At 50.8% G+C, this 19092-nt stretch overlaps 6 protein-coding genes across 6 annotated transcripts; 3 read left to right on the top strand and 3 right to left on the bottom strand.

Annotated features, from left to right (window-relative positions):
• Window positions 1–816: 816 nt before the first annotated feature.
• On the bottom strand, window positions 817–3157 carry BO83DRAFT_420976 (putative bZIP transcription factor (MetR)). The gene is made up of 2 exons (XM_025534964.1): window positions 2432–3157; window positions 817–1783 (listed from the first exon to the last, which is right to left on the bottom strand). Exons 1-2 carry the CDS (start codon window positions 2709–2711, stop codon window positions 1158–1160), a joined length of 906 nt encoding a protein of 301 aa, XP_025383165.1. The 5' UTR covers window positions 2712–3157; the 3' UTR covers window positions 817–1157.
• Window positions 3158–4165: 1008 nt separating this feature from the next.
• BO83DRAFT_382580 (CENP-N/CHL4 family protein) lies at window positions 4166–6204 on the top strand. The gene has a single exon (XM_025532261.1). The coding sequence runs from the start codon at window positions 4263–4265 to the stop codon at window positions 5709–5711; it is 1449 nt and encodes a 482-aa protein (XP_025383166.1). The 5' UTR covers window positions 4166–4262; the 3' UTR covers window positions 5712–6204.
• Window positions 6205–6508: 304 nt separating this feature from the next.
• BO83DRAFT_431684 (RING finger protein) lies at window positions 6509–7745 on the bottom strand (the record flags this gene model as incomplete). The annotated part of the gene is made up of 5 exons (XM_025535589.1): window positions 6509–6650; window positions 6703–6941; window positions 6998–7059; window positions 7158–7324; window positions 7378–7745. 5 exons carry the CDS (start codon window positions 7743–7745, stop codon window positions 6509–6511), a joined length of 978 nt encoding a protein of 325 aa, XP_025383167.1.
• Window positions 7746–8210: 465 nt separating this feature from the next.
• Window positions 8211–9439, top strand: BO83DRAFT_403102 (trafficking protein particle complex subunit 13; the record flags this gene model as incomplete). Its single annotated transcript, XM_025533592.1, has 5 exons — window positions 8211–8277; window positions 8332–8338; window positions 8389–8512; window positions 8563–9081; window positions 9146–9439. 5 exons carry the CDS (start codon window positions 8211–8213, stop codon window positions 9437–9439), a joined length of 1011 nt encoding a protein of 336 aa, XP_025383168.1.
• A 3063-nt stretch (window positions 9440–12502) lies between these two features.
• Window positions 12503–13553, bottom strand: BO83DRAFT_456521 (uncharacterized protein; the record flags this gene model as incomplete). The annotated part of the gene is made up of 2 exons (XM_025537072.1): window positions 12503–13306; window positions 13418–13553. 2 exons carry the CDS (start codon window positions 13551–13553, stop codon window positions 12807–12809), a joined length of 636 nt encoding a protein of 211 aa, XP_025383169.1. The 3' UTR covers window positions 12503–12806.
• A 1431-nt stretch (window positions 13554–14984) lies between these two features.
• Window positions 14985–18534, top strand: BO83DRAFT_431686 (dDENN domain protein; the record flags this gene model as incomplete). The annotated part of the gene is made up of 4 exons (XM_025535590.1): window positions 14985–15618; window positions 15707–18028; window positions 18082–18336; window positions 18395–18534. The coding sequence occupies 4 exons, from the start codon at window positions 14985–14987 to the stop codon at window positions 18532–18534; spliced, it is 3351 nt and encodes a 1116-aa protein (XP_025383170.1).
• Between the last annotated feature and the right edge of the window lie 558 nt (window positions 18535–19092).

A 19092-nucleotide genomic window follows, 5' to 3' on the forward strand; every position in this document is an offset into this window, starting at 1 on the left:
CCAAGTAATGACTAATGCAACCACATACACGGAGGGTTTCGTTTTATAACTAACTCACCCAGAGACTGAATGAGTCCCTCCCTCCACATACCCCCACAACCTATCTATTATCTTGCTATGAGGCGTTAAAACGGCGTTTGATATTCATTCCACACATTCCCTTTCCTGATTTCACTCCTTTTGCACATCTGTACATCCCCCTCCTATACCAAGAACCATGATCGGTAGGATGGATAAACGCGGGACTGGGCACGGTGCACACGGGACTGGACTTATCTAACTGGGCGGGCGGACGGACGGCACGGCACGGCACGGTACGGTTTCTATTTGATATCCCCAAGGGCTTGCAAGCATGTATGGCATATTGATCAATGTTATCTTTATCTCTGTTTTTGTCTTGTTGTTCTTTCATCTTTTCTTGATGTCAATCTACCTTTGTCCCGCTATTCTGTTTCTTCCATATCTACTTTACATGACTGTATTTGCTACGCTATTTTCCTTTCTCCGTGTTTTGAGGTGAAGGACATCAGCTTTGCATATTATATGATATTCACAATAGTACCTATTATATGCGTTGAATATTCACGTTGAGGGAGTGTTGACGAGGAAGATTAGAATAAGCGAGTGTAAGTAGTATATCAGTTTCTTATGATGAGTGGGGAAAATAGACTCTTATTTTATTTGGTGTAGCAGATTAAAGCTTTCTGCTTCAAGCAGTGTTGTTGGCGCCATATCACTAGGTCCACACAAGTGACTGCGGACCGTTAGGTAGAGTATACGCGTGATTATACGGAAATGAAGACAGGACGTCATAATAACTGATTGTCAATGTTTCATTTTTCATTGTTATGTGCTTTTTAAAGAAACAGGTACCGTGTGTGTGATATGCACAACAGCTTTTCCTGATCTGATCTGTTTCGATCGAAGAATTTTGTACTTCATAAACATCACTCATGCCACCGACGAGCCTAGGTATTTCCTTGCACCGCGACGCCATCCCCTCATGTACACCATGAGACATAAGAGAGAAATAAAAAGGGTAAAAGAATAAGAATAGATAGAAAAAAATGATGGGAGAATCAGCGACTCTGCATAAACAGCATCTACAAAGCTCAAATGAACAAGCAAGAAAAGAAGACAACACGAGAATGTCGGGTTTAGGCAGTGCCCACGCCGATCTTCGACTCAGAACTACTCCGTTCGGTCTCCTTCTGCTGTTGAGAAGCCAGGAACTTCTTGAACATGGCGGCAATGTCGCTCTCCGACTTCTTGGCCTCTTCCGAGGTTTGTCCGTTCTTCTCGGTGATCAGGTTCTTGAGCCACTGGTTTTCCAACTCTAGGGCCGTGACGCGAGCCTCCAGCGCAGTGTTCTTCTCGGTGGTCTCCTTGACGGTCTTTTCGAGAGCTTGCTCGCGCATCTTCTTCTTCACGCGGAAGCGGGCACTCGCGGCGGTGTTCCGGCGGCGCTTGTCTTCTTCAGCGGCAACGCGCGCGGCCTCCTCTACGCTCATGGCTGGGGTCTTTTGAGTGTTCTTGCGCTTAGGTCCTGCTGCCGGGGCAGTGGTAGCCGGGGCCGGGGTGGGGGTGGCAGCCGCAGACGGCGGGGATGTGATCGAGGACTGCGGGGAGGGCTGAGAAGGCGCTTGACTAGGAGCAGGGTTGATGTTGAGGGGACCGTTGGGCAGGGACGGAACTGCAGAGTACTGTGTGTTCTGGACTGGCAAAGGTTGGGTGTTGATGGAGTTCATAGTAGAGGAAATGTCGTTGACGTTGCCGAAGCCTTCTAGAGAACGTTAGTCATGACTTTCATGATTGGATGAAAGCCCCTGATGAGGCACGCAAGTCGACCAAGGGAAAAGGGTCCAAAGCTGGGCGGAAGGGGTATAAAGCACAGCATCACTGGGATCAACACGAGCCCAGATCGTCTTGAATATGCCACAAAGGGTGCCTCTATGCAACCTCCCACGCTGTACGGGTCACGTGGTATGGCGCCATCACGAGAGCGATTGGCGTTATCCCAGGCCAAGGCAAGGCTGCTGCACGTTTTGCGATCGCGCACAGACAAAGAGGACCCCGTGCAGCATACGAGCCAATGAGAGAGCGTACAGATGAGGTGCGCGGCGGAAGGAACAGCTCGTGTCTCAGGGATATAGTAAAGCTTCTCCCACTAGTACTAGTCCCTGAGAGGGTACGAGATTCGCACAATCAAAGCAAATTGGACAAAGGAAAAATGAAAGAGAGGGTTGGCGGGCTGAAGGTATGGAAAAAGCACATTGATGAGGGCTGATGGTTGAAGCAACTGGCGAAGCGGTGCACATGCAGGAAGTATGCAGCTGCTTCAACAATACCCCAACAGTTGCCCGTAACCACCCAGCTTGGACCCAAGAGATTTATGGCCTGGTGTTTTCAAAGAGGATCTGCAGCAACTCACCTCCCAAAAGATTCAAAAAGTCCATGTCAGAGCTGGTGTCTTGCGCGGTTTCCTTCTTGACTGTGTTGTCCTCCAGCTGGTCAAAGTTGGGCAGATTCAGATCGGCAAACTTGTCGAAATCAAAGAATTCGGCATTGGTAAAAAGCGATAGTTCATTTTCGATGTTGTATGAATCCTGATGTTGCTGCTGAAGGGCCTGATCGTAGGGCGAAGGAATGGCATTCAAATCATCGAGATATTGAGAGAAGTTGGGGGCCCGACGGCCGTTGAATTCGGACATGATGTGTTTTTGAGGCTTTACGGGCCTCTTTCCCTGAAATCCGGCGATGCAAGTGTTGAGGATTGTAGTCAGGTTTCGTAGTTTCTATATCGAAGTCCCTCTCCACTGGGACACTTGGTCGTACGATCACCACCAAGTATTCAAAACCGTTCACGGTAACCCGCACAGTGTATTCGTCGTGGGCGGACCAATCGATGGGGTCGCAATGCAGGCGATATGGGGTGTCAGCGGGATTTGAAGACGAGACAGGAGAAGATAAAAGGCGTGGGAAGAGTCGAGGAGAGAAGAGGGTCAAGTCGAGTTTGTAGTGTGGGACGGCCGGAGACGAAAAAGAGTGGGAATTTGCGGCGGGGCGGGGGAATTGGAGGGAAGCCGCTGATTATTAAGTTATCGGGGGGAAAATGCGGCACAATGGCCCCGTTGAATAATCCCGGTGACTAACCGTCCCTCTCATTCACTTACGCTTCTGTCTCGCTCCGATCGCTACTTGCATCATCTTGCAATCATTCACTCCATCAAGTATTCTTTTCCAAATTATTTCTAGATCTAATCTCCCCATCCGCTGGGCCCCAGAATCTGGATACTTTCCTTCCCTTGAGGTTCACAGTACCTGCGCTGGGTTACCCGGGAGCCGCGTGTTGCCACCGCACAATCACTACTAACCACTACAGTAATCGCATTTCCGCTCATGACATCGAAGCCGAGTCATCCTCTTTCCGGTGGCCGAAGTCGGGCTTGCGGAACCAAGGAATCGCACTGCCGCCGTCCTTCGCCGGCTGGTTTAGGGTCCAAACCGGTTGAACTTTAGGGACGAACTTGGCCACTCCATGTGAAGTCAGATTGAACAAATTCCTCGCACTGGCTTATGGTCTACCAAACTTGCCTGACCGGGTGTCCGCAATGGATGCCCTGGTTGGCTCAAGGCTGATGGCTTGGCGACCTTAGTATCGTTTAGTATTATTGTTCTACTTCGGATTTTGCGCGGTTCGCGAGGAGTTAATCTTCCTGCTTATAAACCACATCTCGTGTACCTGCTGAATTCAGTTAGCCAGGTGCCAACTACAAAAAAGGGTAAAATTATCCGCGAGCACAACCTTACAACCTCCTCATTAATAATCGGGATCTGCATACTTATCGTATGAGGTTATCCACAACCTCTCCTCTGTCCATCCTTGCAGGTATGGTATGCTCATGTATCACACGATAGTCGACGTGTAGACAACATACCCTGTAATCACGCTATTTCCGGCATCTATAGCGCTATTCAGACATCAAATCAATGAATAGAGGAGTAGTGAATGACTGGAGAGGATCGACTAGAATGCGGGAGCCCCTGCGCTGCCAACCGCACTAAGATAAGACCCAGTGATTCTATCTCCACGTGATGCTGTTTGTTGATGCCCCAGGAACCACTGGCAATCCCGTAGCTTCGCGCCGCATCCAATGTATCCAATCCCAAAGTCAGCAAAGTAACCACTCAGCCCTACCAATCTGACGAGTTGTTGCTCCACGGACCTACCTAGTAGGTCTTCCATCAAAAATTCACACGCAATGGCCCGCTTAAAGTCCGTCCGCGCGCCTACAACCGCCAGTTTACCCAGCAACCTCCGCATCCCCTCCTCCACGCCGTCCCTAGTCAAAGCCTTTGGCAAGCTCACCCGGCAAGCACTGCTGGATCTTGCATTCCAATGGCTCGAAGATCGCAACCTCCAGGCATTCCCACCATATCTCCAAGAAGATGATTACGAGAAAGAGGAGGAGGACGAGGGACTGAGTCCCTATCCTGCAGAGCGCACCGTCAACGATGTCCGAAACGCATACCAGGAGTTGCAGTTGCGAAAAGGCGGCAAACGCGAAGTAATCGACCGCATCCTCGAAGGCGACTGGAGACATGGCATCACCCTGCGACAACTAGCCATGGTCGACCTTCGCTACATCGACGACCACTCCTCCAGCCTCCGATGGACCGCACTGGAGCTCTCCCGCATCGAAAGCCAACAACAGCAACAATCAGACCCCTCCGACCTCTCCGCATGTCTCCCGCGCGTCCACGCCTCAACCTTCCTCAGCAAGCTTCAACAACAGATCTCCCCGCTAGTAAAAGCGCACTACTACCTCTCCCGCTCGACCTCACTACCTCTCACCTTCCTCCGCATCTTCGTCACCAACTCCCCCTACCAACATCCGCGCCAGGCCGCCGAACTCCTCACCGACGCCTCGCGCGTCATCTACATCGCTTTCCCAGATAGCTGTCCCTACCTATACACCTCCATAGCCTCCACCCCGGGCTCCTCGAAATCCCTCAGCGCATCTGCAACCCCCACCGCCATCGCAACCGACCCCCGCAGCCTGCAACGTCTCGTCCGCGACGCCCTCCCCAAGGCCCTCTCTCTCCCCCACCAACGCTACACCCTCAAACCCACCTCCCTGACAGCAAAGAGTCTCCAAGCGCTTCTCTCCCTCCGCGGCCCCGGCCGTGCCAACCAATCCACCGGCGCATTCAGCATCTTCGCCGACGCCGCTCTCGAAGGAAGTCCTCTGGACCCTCGACCATCCAACACCGTCACCCCAGAAGAGCACATGAACCATCCTTCACACCACAAGGAAAACCAACACCCCGACGATGCCGACACATCCACCTCTAAATCACCCAAACGAACCAACACCGATCACGAAGACCCGCACATCTCCAAAAAACGTACCCTAACCGTACAATCCCGCTTCGGTACCTCCGCATCTCTATCCTCTGCTCCGCTCGACCGTCTCGATATCCGTCTCCTCGATCCCCCAAATCCCAAATCAAAATCCACAGCATCAACATCATCAACACCAACCCTCTCCCTCACCTTCACCGGTACAGACATAATCAGCGGATTCCGCAAACTAGCCGAGAACGGCATCATCAATGCAGAAAAGATGCCTTCGTGGATGACGGGCGAAGAAGCAGTGAGTGTAGCTGTTGTTCGTCGGGGTCGGCGGGTGGTGAAGGATAGTGGATGAAAAATCTCCATGGGAAAGCAAGTTTCTGTCATGGCTATATAAGGCTTGCATACGTGCATTTGGGATACCATTCATTTTGTGGTAGAGAATTCTCTGAGGTGTGCCTTCTACGGGGTACTAATGTGCTTGTCCCAGTCTGGAGAGGTTGGATACCCTCTCATTCCCACGCAGTGGGGGTGCGCGTCGGTTCGGGTCATGGACACGGACTTTGTCCATGTGTCTGCATGTCCAACTGAGGTTGCATCTGAGCGATGAGGTTGGCTCGGGCGTGGTATATAGTATCGTTGATTCTGGATGCTCATCTGTTAAGATGGACTTATTGCTTACCGGCTATGGCTTAACTGGAGCTGAAAGTTTCCCAGAAGAGCTGCTGTGATTATCAGCAAGGACTAGCACTTGGCATCAGTAGATAGGACCCCAGGCAGCAGGGAAGACTTCAGATCTATTTGTACAGACAGCGCAATCTATGTCCGGTGCAATTTCACCTTATTGTGGGATGGAGCTAAATGCACTGCCCATTTGGAAGAATGATACCAATGTATTGATATAACTGAATAACATGCGCTGGGTATCAATCTCAGACTTGCGACGCTTGTAACGATCCAAAAACAATTCAAACCAGACGGATAAGCTTCACTACTAATATCGGTTGGCGTAGTCCCACGCACCTCTACCACGTCGCGAACCATAACGAGACGATTGCCGGTGCACCCAGTAAGGATGATATGTTGAAAAATCTATACTCAACTCGTCAGTATCAGCCCTACGTGAAGGCAATAAACAAATAAACGTGAGAATCACAGATTCGGTCTCATACCGCGAATGCCAGACAGGCCGAGCTGATCGGCTACATTGACGTAGCCGTCGGAATCTACACTGGCTCCTTTGACCAGTTCATCAAGCTTCATGTTACCAGTATCTGCTTGCCAAGGAGAACGGCTGCGCGGAGAGTCAGCCGTGCTTTTGCTCTTAGTCTTGTAATCAAACATACCAATAAACGCATCTCACTCCTTGAGCTTGCTGAGTTGCGGCCCACTTCTGGAAACAAGTCTTGTGTATATTGTTTCCGCATGCTGCTCGGCACCATACTATCTCTTCTTTGTCGGGTTCAAACTCCATGAAGCAGATCGGGCAGTCGCCTTCAATAGGCTTCCTGTTCCCATCCTTGTTTTCTTCAGCGTGGGCCTGCTCGCGGCTGATGGGAGAGCCGTTGTACATTTCTCGGAGTTCCTAAGACATAGCCATGAGCACTGCAATCCCATACGGCTACCACCAACCTAACTTACCGATGATAAGAATGCTAACTGATATTGAAGATGCTGGGGCGCTCTAAGGGCCTTGACCAGGACTTCACAAGCCAGAAGAATCAGCAACTCGGACATTGCAGAATAACCAAGCAGAGGGACGAGGGTGCGGGGTAGCTGTCTACGCAAGGGCTCGACGTACCATAGCAGATATGTTTGCATTGATTCCCTTTTAGAGCATCTGGGCAGCTGCAAGACGGCACCTTCCCTATCGTGGTCTTATAGATGTTGCCAGTGGTGCCGACAATGTCGAAAGATATCTCGGGCGCATCATCGACTTCCGTGACACTATGTCCGACAACGAACATGCTGTACGAAACAAGTTAGCTTTCTATAGGGTCCAAACACGAAGTACGGCATACCGCTGGGATAATGCACGCGCAGCTCTATCAAGATATGTGCTGGGAGGGTGGGTGCGGAATCTTCTCGCTCGGCGTTCAGGAGTTGGCTCGTCATATGATGCTGATGCTCGAGCTCTTCTTCTAGCAGGGCTAGGGGTGTCGCCAGTCAGATCGATCACCTCGACGGAATCTTGAGGAGGGCCACTTGGAGCAGATCGACGCGACTTCTTTGATGACGTACTTGGTGTGACACTCTGTTCAGTCGCTTTTCGCTTCCTGGACGACGCGGGAGTGCTTGCCACAGCTCTTGAGTGTGTAGCTCGAGCGTCCGTAGGCGTGGAGGCGCTCGCATGCTGCTGGCGAGAAGGAGTTCTACGTGTCACTCCCATTCTGAACCCAGAAGTTATTCTAGGCCAGGAGCTTGACAAAGGGAGAAAGGAGGCGTAGCAAGACAAGAATAGTCGCAGTGGCGGCTTCCGTAGTATGGAGTAAACGGCCCCTAATCGATAAGCAATCAGATCGGATCATGACATAATCAGGCTAATCCCCAAAGAAATGACAGATCTGGGAGGAATCGTGATCAATGACCTGCCTAGCATCAAGATCTACTATAGATGTCACATTGACGATCCCAAGGCTGGTTCGGATATCTCCATTTGTCTAATGAAAGTAAGAAATCGGAGCTATCAAGTCAAGCTTGAACAGGGATGATCCAATAGTTCGCGTATCCCGGCCAATGCGGAGGTTTGCTCGGTTTGCCTCATTTGGCTTGTTTGCTTGAAGCTAGTGCGGCGCTGATAACGACGGAATGACGCCGCGTCCGGCTCTGGTTCAACTCGCATTCACATCCCTCCATGGCACGCCCGCGCGCTCACTCGGGCGCTGATGCCCCTAAAGAGCCACATGCAGTCTCTCTCAAAGGTACGATTTGCTGGGACACCCTTTTATCACGGTACCTTGGCTGATCTTGTCCAGTATTGCGGTAAGCACCGAACATGGCCCGACGGCTCCGCTCGTTCCTGACCGTGCAAGACTATCGCGACCCTCATTATCCTATCAGTACCCCCTCCCAGCGGCAGACACGAAGATTTCAAGCAAAGCATCACTCAGCTATCCCGCCGATAATGTCGACGACCAGTTCATCCTCACTCCCAATGTACGAAGACCGTCCAAGTTTAGTCATGACCATACTGACTGTTCGACAAGTTAACCCTACCTCCGGCGTTTGGGTCTGCGTATGTGGGTGAGACATTTGCATGCACTCTTAGCGCCAACAATGAGTTGCCAGACGATGAGACGTCGCGCGTCGTCACATCGGTTCGTATAGTGGCAGAGATGCAAACACCATCGCAGGTAGCGGCATTAGACCTAGAACCGGCCGAAGACACGGCTCCGAAGGACGGGGTACAGAAGGGCCATTCGCTACAGAAAATAGTACGGTTTGATCTCAAGGAGGAAGGGAATCACATCCTGGCGGTTAGTGTCAGCTACACGGAGACATTGATTGGGTCGGACGCGCAAGCAGCCAGCGGGCGTGTGAGAACCTTCCGCAAGCTTTATCAATTCGTGGCACAGCCTTGTTTGAGTGTTCGAACCAAATCATCAGAGCTGGCGCCCCTGGAAGTCGAGAACAAGTCACTCGGGCCATATGGCAAGACCCGGCTGCTCCGGTTTGCTCTGGAAGCGCAACTAGAGAACGTAGGCGATGGTCCTGTGGTGGTCAAGGTTCGTCGAACACAAATCACAGCCGAAGTGAGACGTCTCCTGGGCGACATGCTAATTTTGACAGCAAACGAGGCTCAATCCGAAACCGCCATTCAAGGCCGTATCTCTCAATTGGGATCTACAAGGACCGGATCAAGCGGATCCGCGGCCACCGACTCTACATCCGCGGGATGTCTTGCAGGTTGCATTCCTCGTCGAGCAAGAAGAGGGCCAACAGGAAGGGCTGGAGACCCTGCAGAAAGACATGAAACGCGACGGACGCGCCGTGCTGGGCCAGCTGTCGATTGAGTGGAGAGGCGCGATGGGCGACAAAGGATTCCTAACGACGGGTAATTTGATGACGCGAAGACGGGCATGAGACAGACCAATCGGACGTAATATTTCCTGCTTACTGTCTCTCTGCTGTGTACCTGAACTGCAGCGGGCTTTTCTTGGCCTTTGACCCCCCTTGTGTAACAACAACAGACACACATTCCAGACACTGCAGCCAACGATGCCAGCGCAGATCCCGAAGAACCCTCCAGCTCCGTGTGTGGCAGTCTGAAGACTCACAAGCTCACCGGTGATTTCTTTCAACCAATCACCGACTCCACGGAGGCATGCATCAGCACACAAGATGAATGAATGAGACGGGAGCCAAGCGGATGTTGCACGGATGCGAACCTTCTCAGGGCAGCCAATCCTGATCCCCTAGCTTACGACATTTTGCGTGGTGGTTACACACGTTTAACCGGGACAAAGAAAAACGACGAGACTAACATCATATGTTCGGGGGCTTATCTGGGAGTCTAGTACTAGTCTAGGGGTGTATAGAAGAAACCAAAAAAAAGGTACCTTCCGACGGCGCCCCCCGTTAACGCCGACGGAAGCTTGGCCGTATTCCATTCTATCTTTAGATAGATTTTGTTCCCCATAAGGAAGGAGTCGTTGAATTACTATATTCCTTGATTAGTTATAAATGAGCTACCACAACTGACCACCCATGTGCTATTTGTGCAACACAGTCAGCACCGTAAGTAAACACGGAGTACTACGTAGTTGATCATCAATCAGCCAACCAACCATCCAACTGACCAACCACCCTCCTGTACCTCAGCAAATAGTCAAAATTTACGGACTACCCAACCCTGAAACCTAAAGATAACATGATAATTCTCCCCGGGAGCGGTCGAGACCATCCGTCCAACCGTCCCCACGGACCACCGGTCGGGGAAGAAGGGTAAAAGGGAAAGAGAAAGTCCAGTACTCAGGTCTAGATAGGCCTAGGTCAAACCTAAATTTACCTCAAACTTAGCAACAAAAAAAAGGCCCAAGTTGTTGTCATGTGTCCACTCCTGGAGAATTAATAGAATACGTACGTACTCCATAGAATAAAATAGAACCAGGCTGTTTTTTTACTGAGTGGCAGGTTGACGGATGGTTTATTCGGCATTTGGATGTTCTAGCCCCCGCAGACAGAAAAGAAAGAAGATGAAGAATAGACTAGGCTAGGCTAGAGTTGGCTGGGATTTATTTACTTTGGGGGTTTATTTTTTCTTGGCCTTGCATGGATGTCGAAGAAAGAGAAAGAGGATCCCTGACAATGGCATTCAATTTTGGGGAGGATATAATTAGTACTTAGTAGTTATGTCTTAACTTGACTCGCTGGCGTTCTTTTCTCTCTCTCTCTCTCCCTCCCGACAGTTAGTATGGTATGTCTCGAAAATCAAAGACATCATTTGCTATAATAAGGGATAACACGGATATTTTATCCATCCCCGTACACTGGATGATAGTCAGTCAGTCAGTGGGCTGATCAAGGTCCAGAACATGCAACTGCTCTGCCTTACAGACTGGGCTGGGCTGGCTATACCTGCTGTATACTATACGGTGTGTGTGTGTGTGTGTGTGTGTGTGTGTGTATGGTGCTGCGGGCGGCGCTGTTGTTCCGTCCCAGCCAACCTCTCATCACCAACTGACTGACCGACCGACCGACCGACCGACCGACCCCTTTCTTCAGCTTCCAAGTACTTATCTACTGACTAAAAATTATTTACTCTATCTACAAAACAGCTAGATAAAAGTTTAAATTTGTTACTTTATCCTCTAATTTTACTACGTAGGAATTATTATGTAACTGTATGTTCGAATTGGTTTAGTCACCACCCCTAGTCTCTCTTCCCTCTTTCTCTCCGTCCCTGTCAGAGGTGTCAAATGTCCATCCACTGCGGGACGATACTGGATAGTATAGTATTGATATTTGATGATGAATAGGAGTGGGTTTTAGTAGATAAATGGTATTTATGGAGATATCTATGCCCCGTAGAAGAGAGTAGAATAGTCTACCTTAGGGAAACTGTTAACTTCAACTGGCGAAAAGAGAACCCCCAAGCCGTAATGAATACTCCGTAGCGTTAGTAGTCAGTGGAGATAACAATAAGTAGATCGGTCGGAACATCACCGATTCTCTTTTCTTTTCTTTTCTTTTCTTTCTCTTATAAGTCCACAAGGCAAGCTGCGTAGAGTTCAAAAATCAAGTGAAAATGAAAAGGAAATCCTGAAGCAACCAACTAACTACTGTAAAATGCTTGGTTGGTGTGCTGCATCAATCATGCGGGTAAGCAAGTCCGGGGAAGTAGGGCTATGCAAGGAACCATTATTGGAACTTTCTCTTTGGTTTCTTTTTCTTTTCTTTTCTTCATCTTTTCTTCCCGTCTTTCTTTCTTAAGAAGTAAAGATGGGCTGGGCTGGGAAGGCTGATATTGCTGTCCATTTGTGGTTTAGATTGTATGCATGTATGATGAAAACCTACACATTGATTGCTGCAGGGTTTGGTCTACCTACTGTACTAGCCACTGGATTTATGAATTTTCTTTTTGCCTTTGGTGGTGGTGGTGGTGGTGGTGGGTACATGCCTTAGTGTTTGGTGGCGGCCTGAGATGAGTGAGTGAGTGGTGGCTTGTTTTCCCTCTATAGATAGTGAGTTAGTATACGGGATTTGATTTGGTAATATGCATGAGGTTTTCTTCTTACGCTGAGCCCTATGAAGCCGGAGTTAAGGGGCACTGGTTGGATTAAGTTTAAAATGGTGAAACTGGTTCATCAATCTACGTAGTATGCCGGTGTCTTATCTATACTGTGACGGTGTGATGTTACCCCATTGGGTATGGTGCGTGAGTTAGAGAACGAATCCATGTCTCGACAATATAAGGATAGTGTTCATCGTAATAATATTTAATTGAACTTCATCATTTATCTGCTCAAAATTAATATCTGGTCTCGTCTCGGGTGTCGACCGGCGAAATAGATTTTGGCACCGGATTATCGTCATTGCTTCAGCTCCACATTGATCATCAACGCAACCCCGGGCCATTTCGACTTGGAGTTCTCGGGTGGTCGGGTGCGAGAGTCCAGAGGATCCACCTCCTTTCTTTTTGTCTGAGGTAAATATGAAAAATATGCATCCAGAATCGTGCTAAAATTTTTGTACCCACAAGATCAGTGAGTTATCTTGTTCAAAGAAATTGGTTTGGTATGCGCTTCGCTCCTTTGCAATTACTCCCACAATGCGGAAGTGAGAACCTCGGCTGTCTTGGTCCAGAGATAACCGCACCCTTTTCCCCCTTTCAGGAACCGCCCTCCAGTTTCAGCTCTAACATTTCTGGATCCATGGGATTCAAGGCTGCGTTGCTGGTCCTCCAATCATCGTTTGTCATAGCGATCTCCGAACTCTGGTTGGCACTTACCTACCTATTTAGGAACTCCGATGTTGCTACCTTTAGTCTCCGTACTTCCTTCGCCCCAGGCTGTGTGCGTGTGCGTATGGAATTAGCCTTCGATTCACTGCACGGTCGAGCCTGTCGGTCGGACACAAACAATGAGAGGAGCGATAACTGTGTGTCCAACGGATGTATAATAAGAATAACAATAATTACCATAGTGGCCTCGAAATCCCGCATTTTCTTCCAAGTGCTCCACATGGCCTCTTTCTCAGCCCCAAACTTCAACACTCGGCGGCCGTAACGATAAGAGAAGACGTAATGGTCTGTGTTTTCCATGGTTATTCCGAACGGTAGTTCTCTTGCAGCGATCCAACGAGGACCATTCAGGAGCAAAGAGATGCCGGTGAGCCAAGCCATTTGTGCGCGACGGGATCCACAAGAGGGCCCAGCGATTGATATGCTGCCGTACCTGTCCCTCACAGATGCGGATGCAAGTTCCTCTGTGCTCCGGATGCCTAGCTGTACTCAGTGAGTTATGTGCATACCTCTCAGCAGTTATACCGAGTATCACAGTAGTCCTTGGTAGGAGGAAGCAGCGGCAGCTGCACCAAGTATTGGCACGTCCTATCAGCTACCTTGCTTTCCTTTTTTTTCTGCCCGGACCAAGCAAGCAAGCGGATCCTCGTAACACAGCTGATGCGGGAGTTGCTGCGCGGCTGCGAATGGTGGTTGGCGGGACGCACCCAACCATGCACACTTGCAGTAGTTCATGGTCGCGCCCGGGACTTGGGGGGTAGTGAAAAAGGTTGTTGGTACCTGGGAACTGCGTCTGCCTACTAAATAGTAGGTGAGCGGCAGTAGTACTCCGAAGTAGCAGCAGGAAGATGTCCCACCGACTCGTTGTATTCCGGTTCCAATCTGGGCAGAGCTGCACGTTTATTTGTTATTTTCTTTTCTCTGGCTGCACATTGCTTTTGCTCTGCCTGCTCCTATCGCCTCTCCCTTTTCCGACCATCTTCTTTGTTTGACATGATCCACATGTAGTTGATATTCCAACCATTTGGTAGACTTTCTTTCTATGAGTATCTTTTCTTTTCCTGAAATTAATAGATGTGGAATATCGGATCGACCTGTGGGAGAAGACTCCACTAAATACTTCAGAAAGGGAAGATTGAAGCAAGTGACGGATGTGGTTGTAGTGCGTGTGCGCAGGAGAGCGCAGGGGAGGAAGTAAACAGACAGTGTGTAGCAGTAGCAAGTAGCAGTCGGACAGTCTACTACTAGTAGCAGATCACCGCGAAGGGGAAGAGGAAGGAGGAAGAGGGAGGAGGGGGGGAACACACGGGGGTGCCGGGGCTGGATTGGACTTTTGGCAGCCGTTTCGCTTTCCCTCCCTTCCCAGTGTCTACGCAACCATCCGTCTGCGTAGTGAGTCTAGTTCGAAAAATAAAAAATTATATCATAAGAATTTAAGGCAGAAGAAATTCATGACCATTGAAGTCAAGCAAGAATTAGAAGAATAAAAAATAATATTAATATCCAAAAGTAGAGAAAAAAGAAAAAATAAAGAAGGTTAGGAGTCTTTTTTTAAAAAATTAAGGAACCATAACTTAACTTTCTTCCCATTCCTACACAAAGAGACACCTGTCAAAGCATTCCTCCTTTATCCAGTTTGTCTCTCTTTCCCTTTCCCTCTTGGCCCCCTCACCTGTCTCTCTTCCGCTCTCTCTCTCTCTTTCGCTCACGCTCTCCCTCTCTCCCTCCTCCTCCACTAACCGACACTCCTTTTTTTCTTGTCAATGCGTAGATCAACCTTTCAGATCGTCTCCTCTCTTCAGCATCTGTCTTTCTGCAATTCGTCCTTCTATTCCCCTCTTTGCATCTGCACCGACGCTTGAGAGCCCCAGCCATCCTGCCCGTTCGCGTTCGCGACAGCGTCGCATTTCTTGACTTATGCGTTCTAGTTGCTAATACTACTACTACTACTACTGTCTTCACCACCCGCCCGTGATTCTGCAACACAAGCCCCCCCCCCCTCCCCCCTAATTTTTGAAAATTCTCTCCCCCTCCCTCCCCACTGTTGATGTTCCTGGGAACTTCAGAACATCTAGCAATTGCATTTACTCCATGCTGTGACGACCACGACGAATTGTGACGATTGATGAGTACAACCCTGCAATCTCTCAGCGACGATTCGACGAGATGCCTTTTTCCTCCTCCTCTTCCTCTTCCCCGCCCGAAGCATCCACCACCCCGCTCGCCGACTACTTCTGGATTGCTGGTGTCGATGGAACAGAAGTCTTGGAAACCTATCGCAGGTTAGGGGATGAGTACCGTGCCAACAATGCCACTTCGCCGGGCCCCGCCGTCACAGATACCATCGAGGAAGATGCCGATGCCGAGGAGGATTCCTATCTGGACAGTCTCTCCCGTCCCATCTCCATGGCGGGAAACCGTACCTCCTTCCAGCGCTTCTCCATGCGCTCGGTCGACCCCGAACCCAACGAGAATGGCACCCACAGCAACCGCAGCAGTATGACAATCAAGGGTGCCCCTTCTCCCCGGGGCTCCTCCTTTCTCGAAGACTTCGACTTTGACAAAGCGCTGATTAAGTTCGCGTCGGAGAGGGAGTCGTTTCTGTCGGATCTCAATGTCAGCGCGGGCGCAATCACCCCCTCGACTCGTCCCAGATCCAGACTACGCACCCAGAAGATCGTCTCCGAGGAGACCCCACAGCCTGCGAGCCTGCTCCGGTCTAGCATAGGTAGTGTGCGGCGACATATGGCATTCCGCGATATGAACAGTATGAAGAGGCAACCGTCGATTGCTCGTCAAGGTGAGTAGAGATCCTGGTGGGGTAAATGAAGGGGGCGGCCGACAATAGGGAGTATAGAATATAGATGGCTAACGGCGGACTATTACAGCATCTATCCGTACCTCGCGACGTCTGAGTAACTACAACTCCGTGATACCTGTCCCGCAACCGCTCGAAATCTCCCCCGCCATGCACCCCCTAAAGCGAAGGTTCGAGCCCGTCCTGCTCGACCGGTATCCGACAAAGGGCATGTCCGACGAACTGAAGCTGCGAGGAAATTTCCCGGACTATGTACCCATGTTTGCTTTTCCGAACGACATCAATATAGTCTCGTCGGACCAAAGGCCGCGATCCACCTGGCACGGTTTCGTCATGACTACTGATAACGGCTCACGCTTGCACGCCATCTGTCTCATCATCTGGATCCCACTCAACCAGCGAGCGGCCGAAGAACTCGAAAAGCGCTGCGAGGAGTGGCGGAAGGACAACATGACCGATGAAGAGAGGGAGTTGGCGGCAAGTCTGGGTGAGAGGCTGGCAAGTGAGCGAGCTAAACTTTCCAGGCTTCTCGCTCAGCTACCCACCGTTCCTTCAGGGTCAGAGTCCCGAGAGCAGCTGGAAGATGAGATCAGTGCCGTAGAAGAGAAGATCACCTTGATGACCGATCTCTTGCGGCCAGTCCGTCACGGTGCAGCATCGAAGATCGAGGGTTTGACAGACGGGGATACTGGATTCTGGATTCCCCGCGCCTACGGTATCCTGGGCCGAGAGGAAAATATGACCAGCTTTTGGAAGGAATGGCTGAAGGCTGTTGTTGTTCCGATGACGGACGGCAGTCTCCAGCGGATTCCCCAAAGCTCCCCACGCATGGGCATCTGGCAACCCCTGGAGCGATATGTGATGAACCTGTGCACTGAGGCATTCAGTCCCCACTCGTCCAAGACGCAGGTGGAGCTTGCGGTGCGTGAGTTGCGTCTTTTTGCTCGCAAGGAGGCTGCCAATGAGCTGCCGGGCTCTCGAAACACCGACCTCTATGCGCTCTTCCGGGCCCTGTCGTTACAGAACATCATGATCTTGTTCGAGTACGCTCTCACGGAGTCGCGCATTATCCTCTTGTCATCCCACACATCGATGCTGTACCTGGCGACTAAGGCCATCGTTGACCTGTTGTTCCCACTGCAGTGGGCCGGTGTGCTTATTCCCATCCTGCCCGCACGACTCATCCAGGCTCTGGAAGCCCCTTGTCCCTACATTGTAGGTATTGAGCGTCGTTATGAGAAGGTCGAGCTTCCGTCAGATGACTTTGTGTTGGTCGACCTGGATGCCGACCTTATCGAAAGCACTGTTCAACCAACCCCTCTCCCTCGTCATCAGCGCCGAAAGCTACTATCCTTGCTTCAGCTGGCTGCTCCTCATCACATTCGGTGCGGAGTACCCACTGGGCCACCGGCATATGCCGTGGAAACGTACCCCTTCGATTCATTCATGTCGGAGAATTCCTCTATTTTCTCGTCCAAGGCTCAGTCTACCCAGTTGGCGAAGTACGTCAGTCTCAACTCGAGCGCTTTCGGAGCCACTTCTGTAACCCCAAATACCCAGCCCCCACTCATCTTCAACGCCTACCTGCATGCTCGCTATGAGCAGGCTGCTTCAAGGGGGTATTCGTCCAAGGGCCTAGACCGACCGGGAACTGGCTCCACGCATAAGACCGGCTCCCCGCCGTCTCCCAGAGACATCTCGCCCACGTCCGGCCATTTCCCGTCGGTCTCCGGCTCCCGTGCTGATTCCGGTACGACATTGCAGGCATCGCTGCGCGAGAAACGTTCCGGCCACTTTGATGCAGCATCTCGGCGTAGCTCCTCATTCGGGATGGACATGCGTACCGGTGTTCCACGCCGGCCCAGTGCTCCCTTCCTCGGCCACGCACCCAATCTGTCTGTAACTACGTTGAATACCGACTATAACCCGGGTTCCACCTACGCACCTTCGGTGTATGCACAGTCCACAGTCGCTGCGTCGACGATAGTGCCCCAGGCCTCCGCGCAGCCCATTCACAACGCAGAGGGTACCTGCTGGGTGGAGGGACATTGTTTGCAAGTACAGCCGTGGGACGACAAGGCCACCTGTGCAATTTGCGATGACCAGGCAGAAGAAAACATGTACAAGTGTACCGCCTGTAAGACAGTGGTGCACAACCGGTGCGCCCTCCAGATATGCATTGTGTGTCCGGCCGCCTTCCACCCCGAGCAAGTTCGCGCTGCGTTTGTCCGATGCTTTGCCAGCCTGTTTTACACATACAAGAAGTTCCTTCAGCCCGCCACGGGTGACAAAAAGAAAGCTGGGTTGACATACAACTTCAACATGGAAGCCTTCATGAAGAGCTTGCCCGGGGAGCATGCGGAATATATTGCTGTTCTGCAACAGACACAAGGTAAGACACAGTGGCTTACGAGCCGGTGGTCGCAATTGCTGACGTGTCACTAGGCTTTAACGAGTTCATCAGCGAACGGGAGAGAGCGAATCCCAAGTCGCGAGACCCTCGGATGATCCTATTTGATGAGATCATTCTGTCCAAGCGCAATCGGGGCCGATCCTCTATTTTCTCCGGTCGTAGTATGACCGATTTCCTATCTGACACGTCAAACCACCTCTGGAGAACCGCGAGCGCCACATCCTTTGGAGGGGGTAGTAGGAGCCAGAACACCATGTCCGGGGACTATAGCCGGCTAGTCTCACGAGGTTTGTGACCCGTCCTTTCCCTCTTGTGTCTCGAGCTAATTAAAGCATCAAATGACAGCACCGGCGAAGCTCGATAACAGTCTGATGAAGGAACCCCGCATGATCCATGGCGCGCCTCGGGTCTCGAAGACGGCAAATACTGCACGCAGAAAGCCGCTTCCCAAGCTCATGAATGGGCTTGCCATATCACCCCCTTAAGGAGGGAGCATCACATTGGTGGAGTGCACATTCCGAAAGATCACCATTGGATATGGCACGGCCCCGTGTGACACCAGACCGCCACGTAACTCATGTTGTATCTCTTGGTCCGGACCTAATGCTATTGCATGCGAGTAGAGACATGTGGATACGTGCGGTGGGTTACTATTATCGAATATCACTTACGAGTGGCCCGCGACCGTGTTTGAAACACTCGTCGCACCGTGCCTCAGATCCCGTCACAACATAACCCCTGGATTGCAGCATCTGATCTGCAAACCAGGTTTATTGTTTACTAAAAATCAGACGTCTGACTGAATGCCATGGATCGAAGGCCTCGGGTGATCCATACCTTCACGTGAATGGGCCGCTCATGTTGAGGCATGATCGCCCGGGATCATTGAATACCATGTCGACTTCAGTTTGCGACGAGCATAATAATGATTGTCTGGCTTGCCAGTCACACCTGGCTTTGCAGTCACGGAGTACATACATCATATGCATCCATGTACACATAACTACCACATACCTCCCCCATACATATGCTGCGCTGAACCC

Source organism: Aspergillus eucalypticola (genome assembly GCF_003184535.1).
Source record: "Aspergillus eucalypticola CBS 122712 chromosome Unknown BO83scaffold_36, whole genome shotgun sequence".
Classification (NCBI taxonomy): Eukaryota; Fungi; Ascomycota; class Eurotiomycetes; order Eurotiales; family Aspergillaceae; genus Aspergillus; species Aspergillus eucalypticola.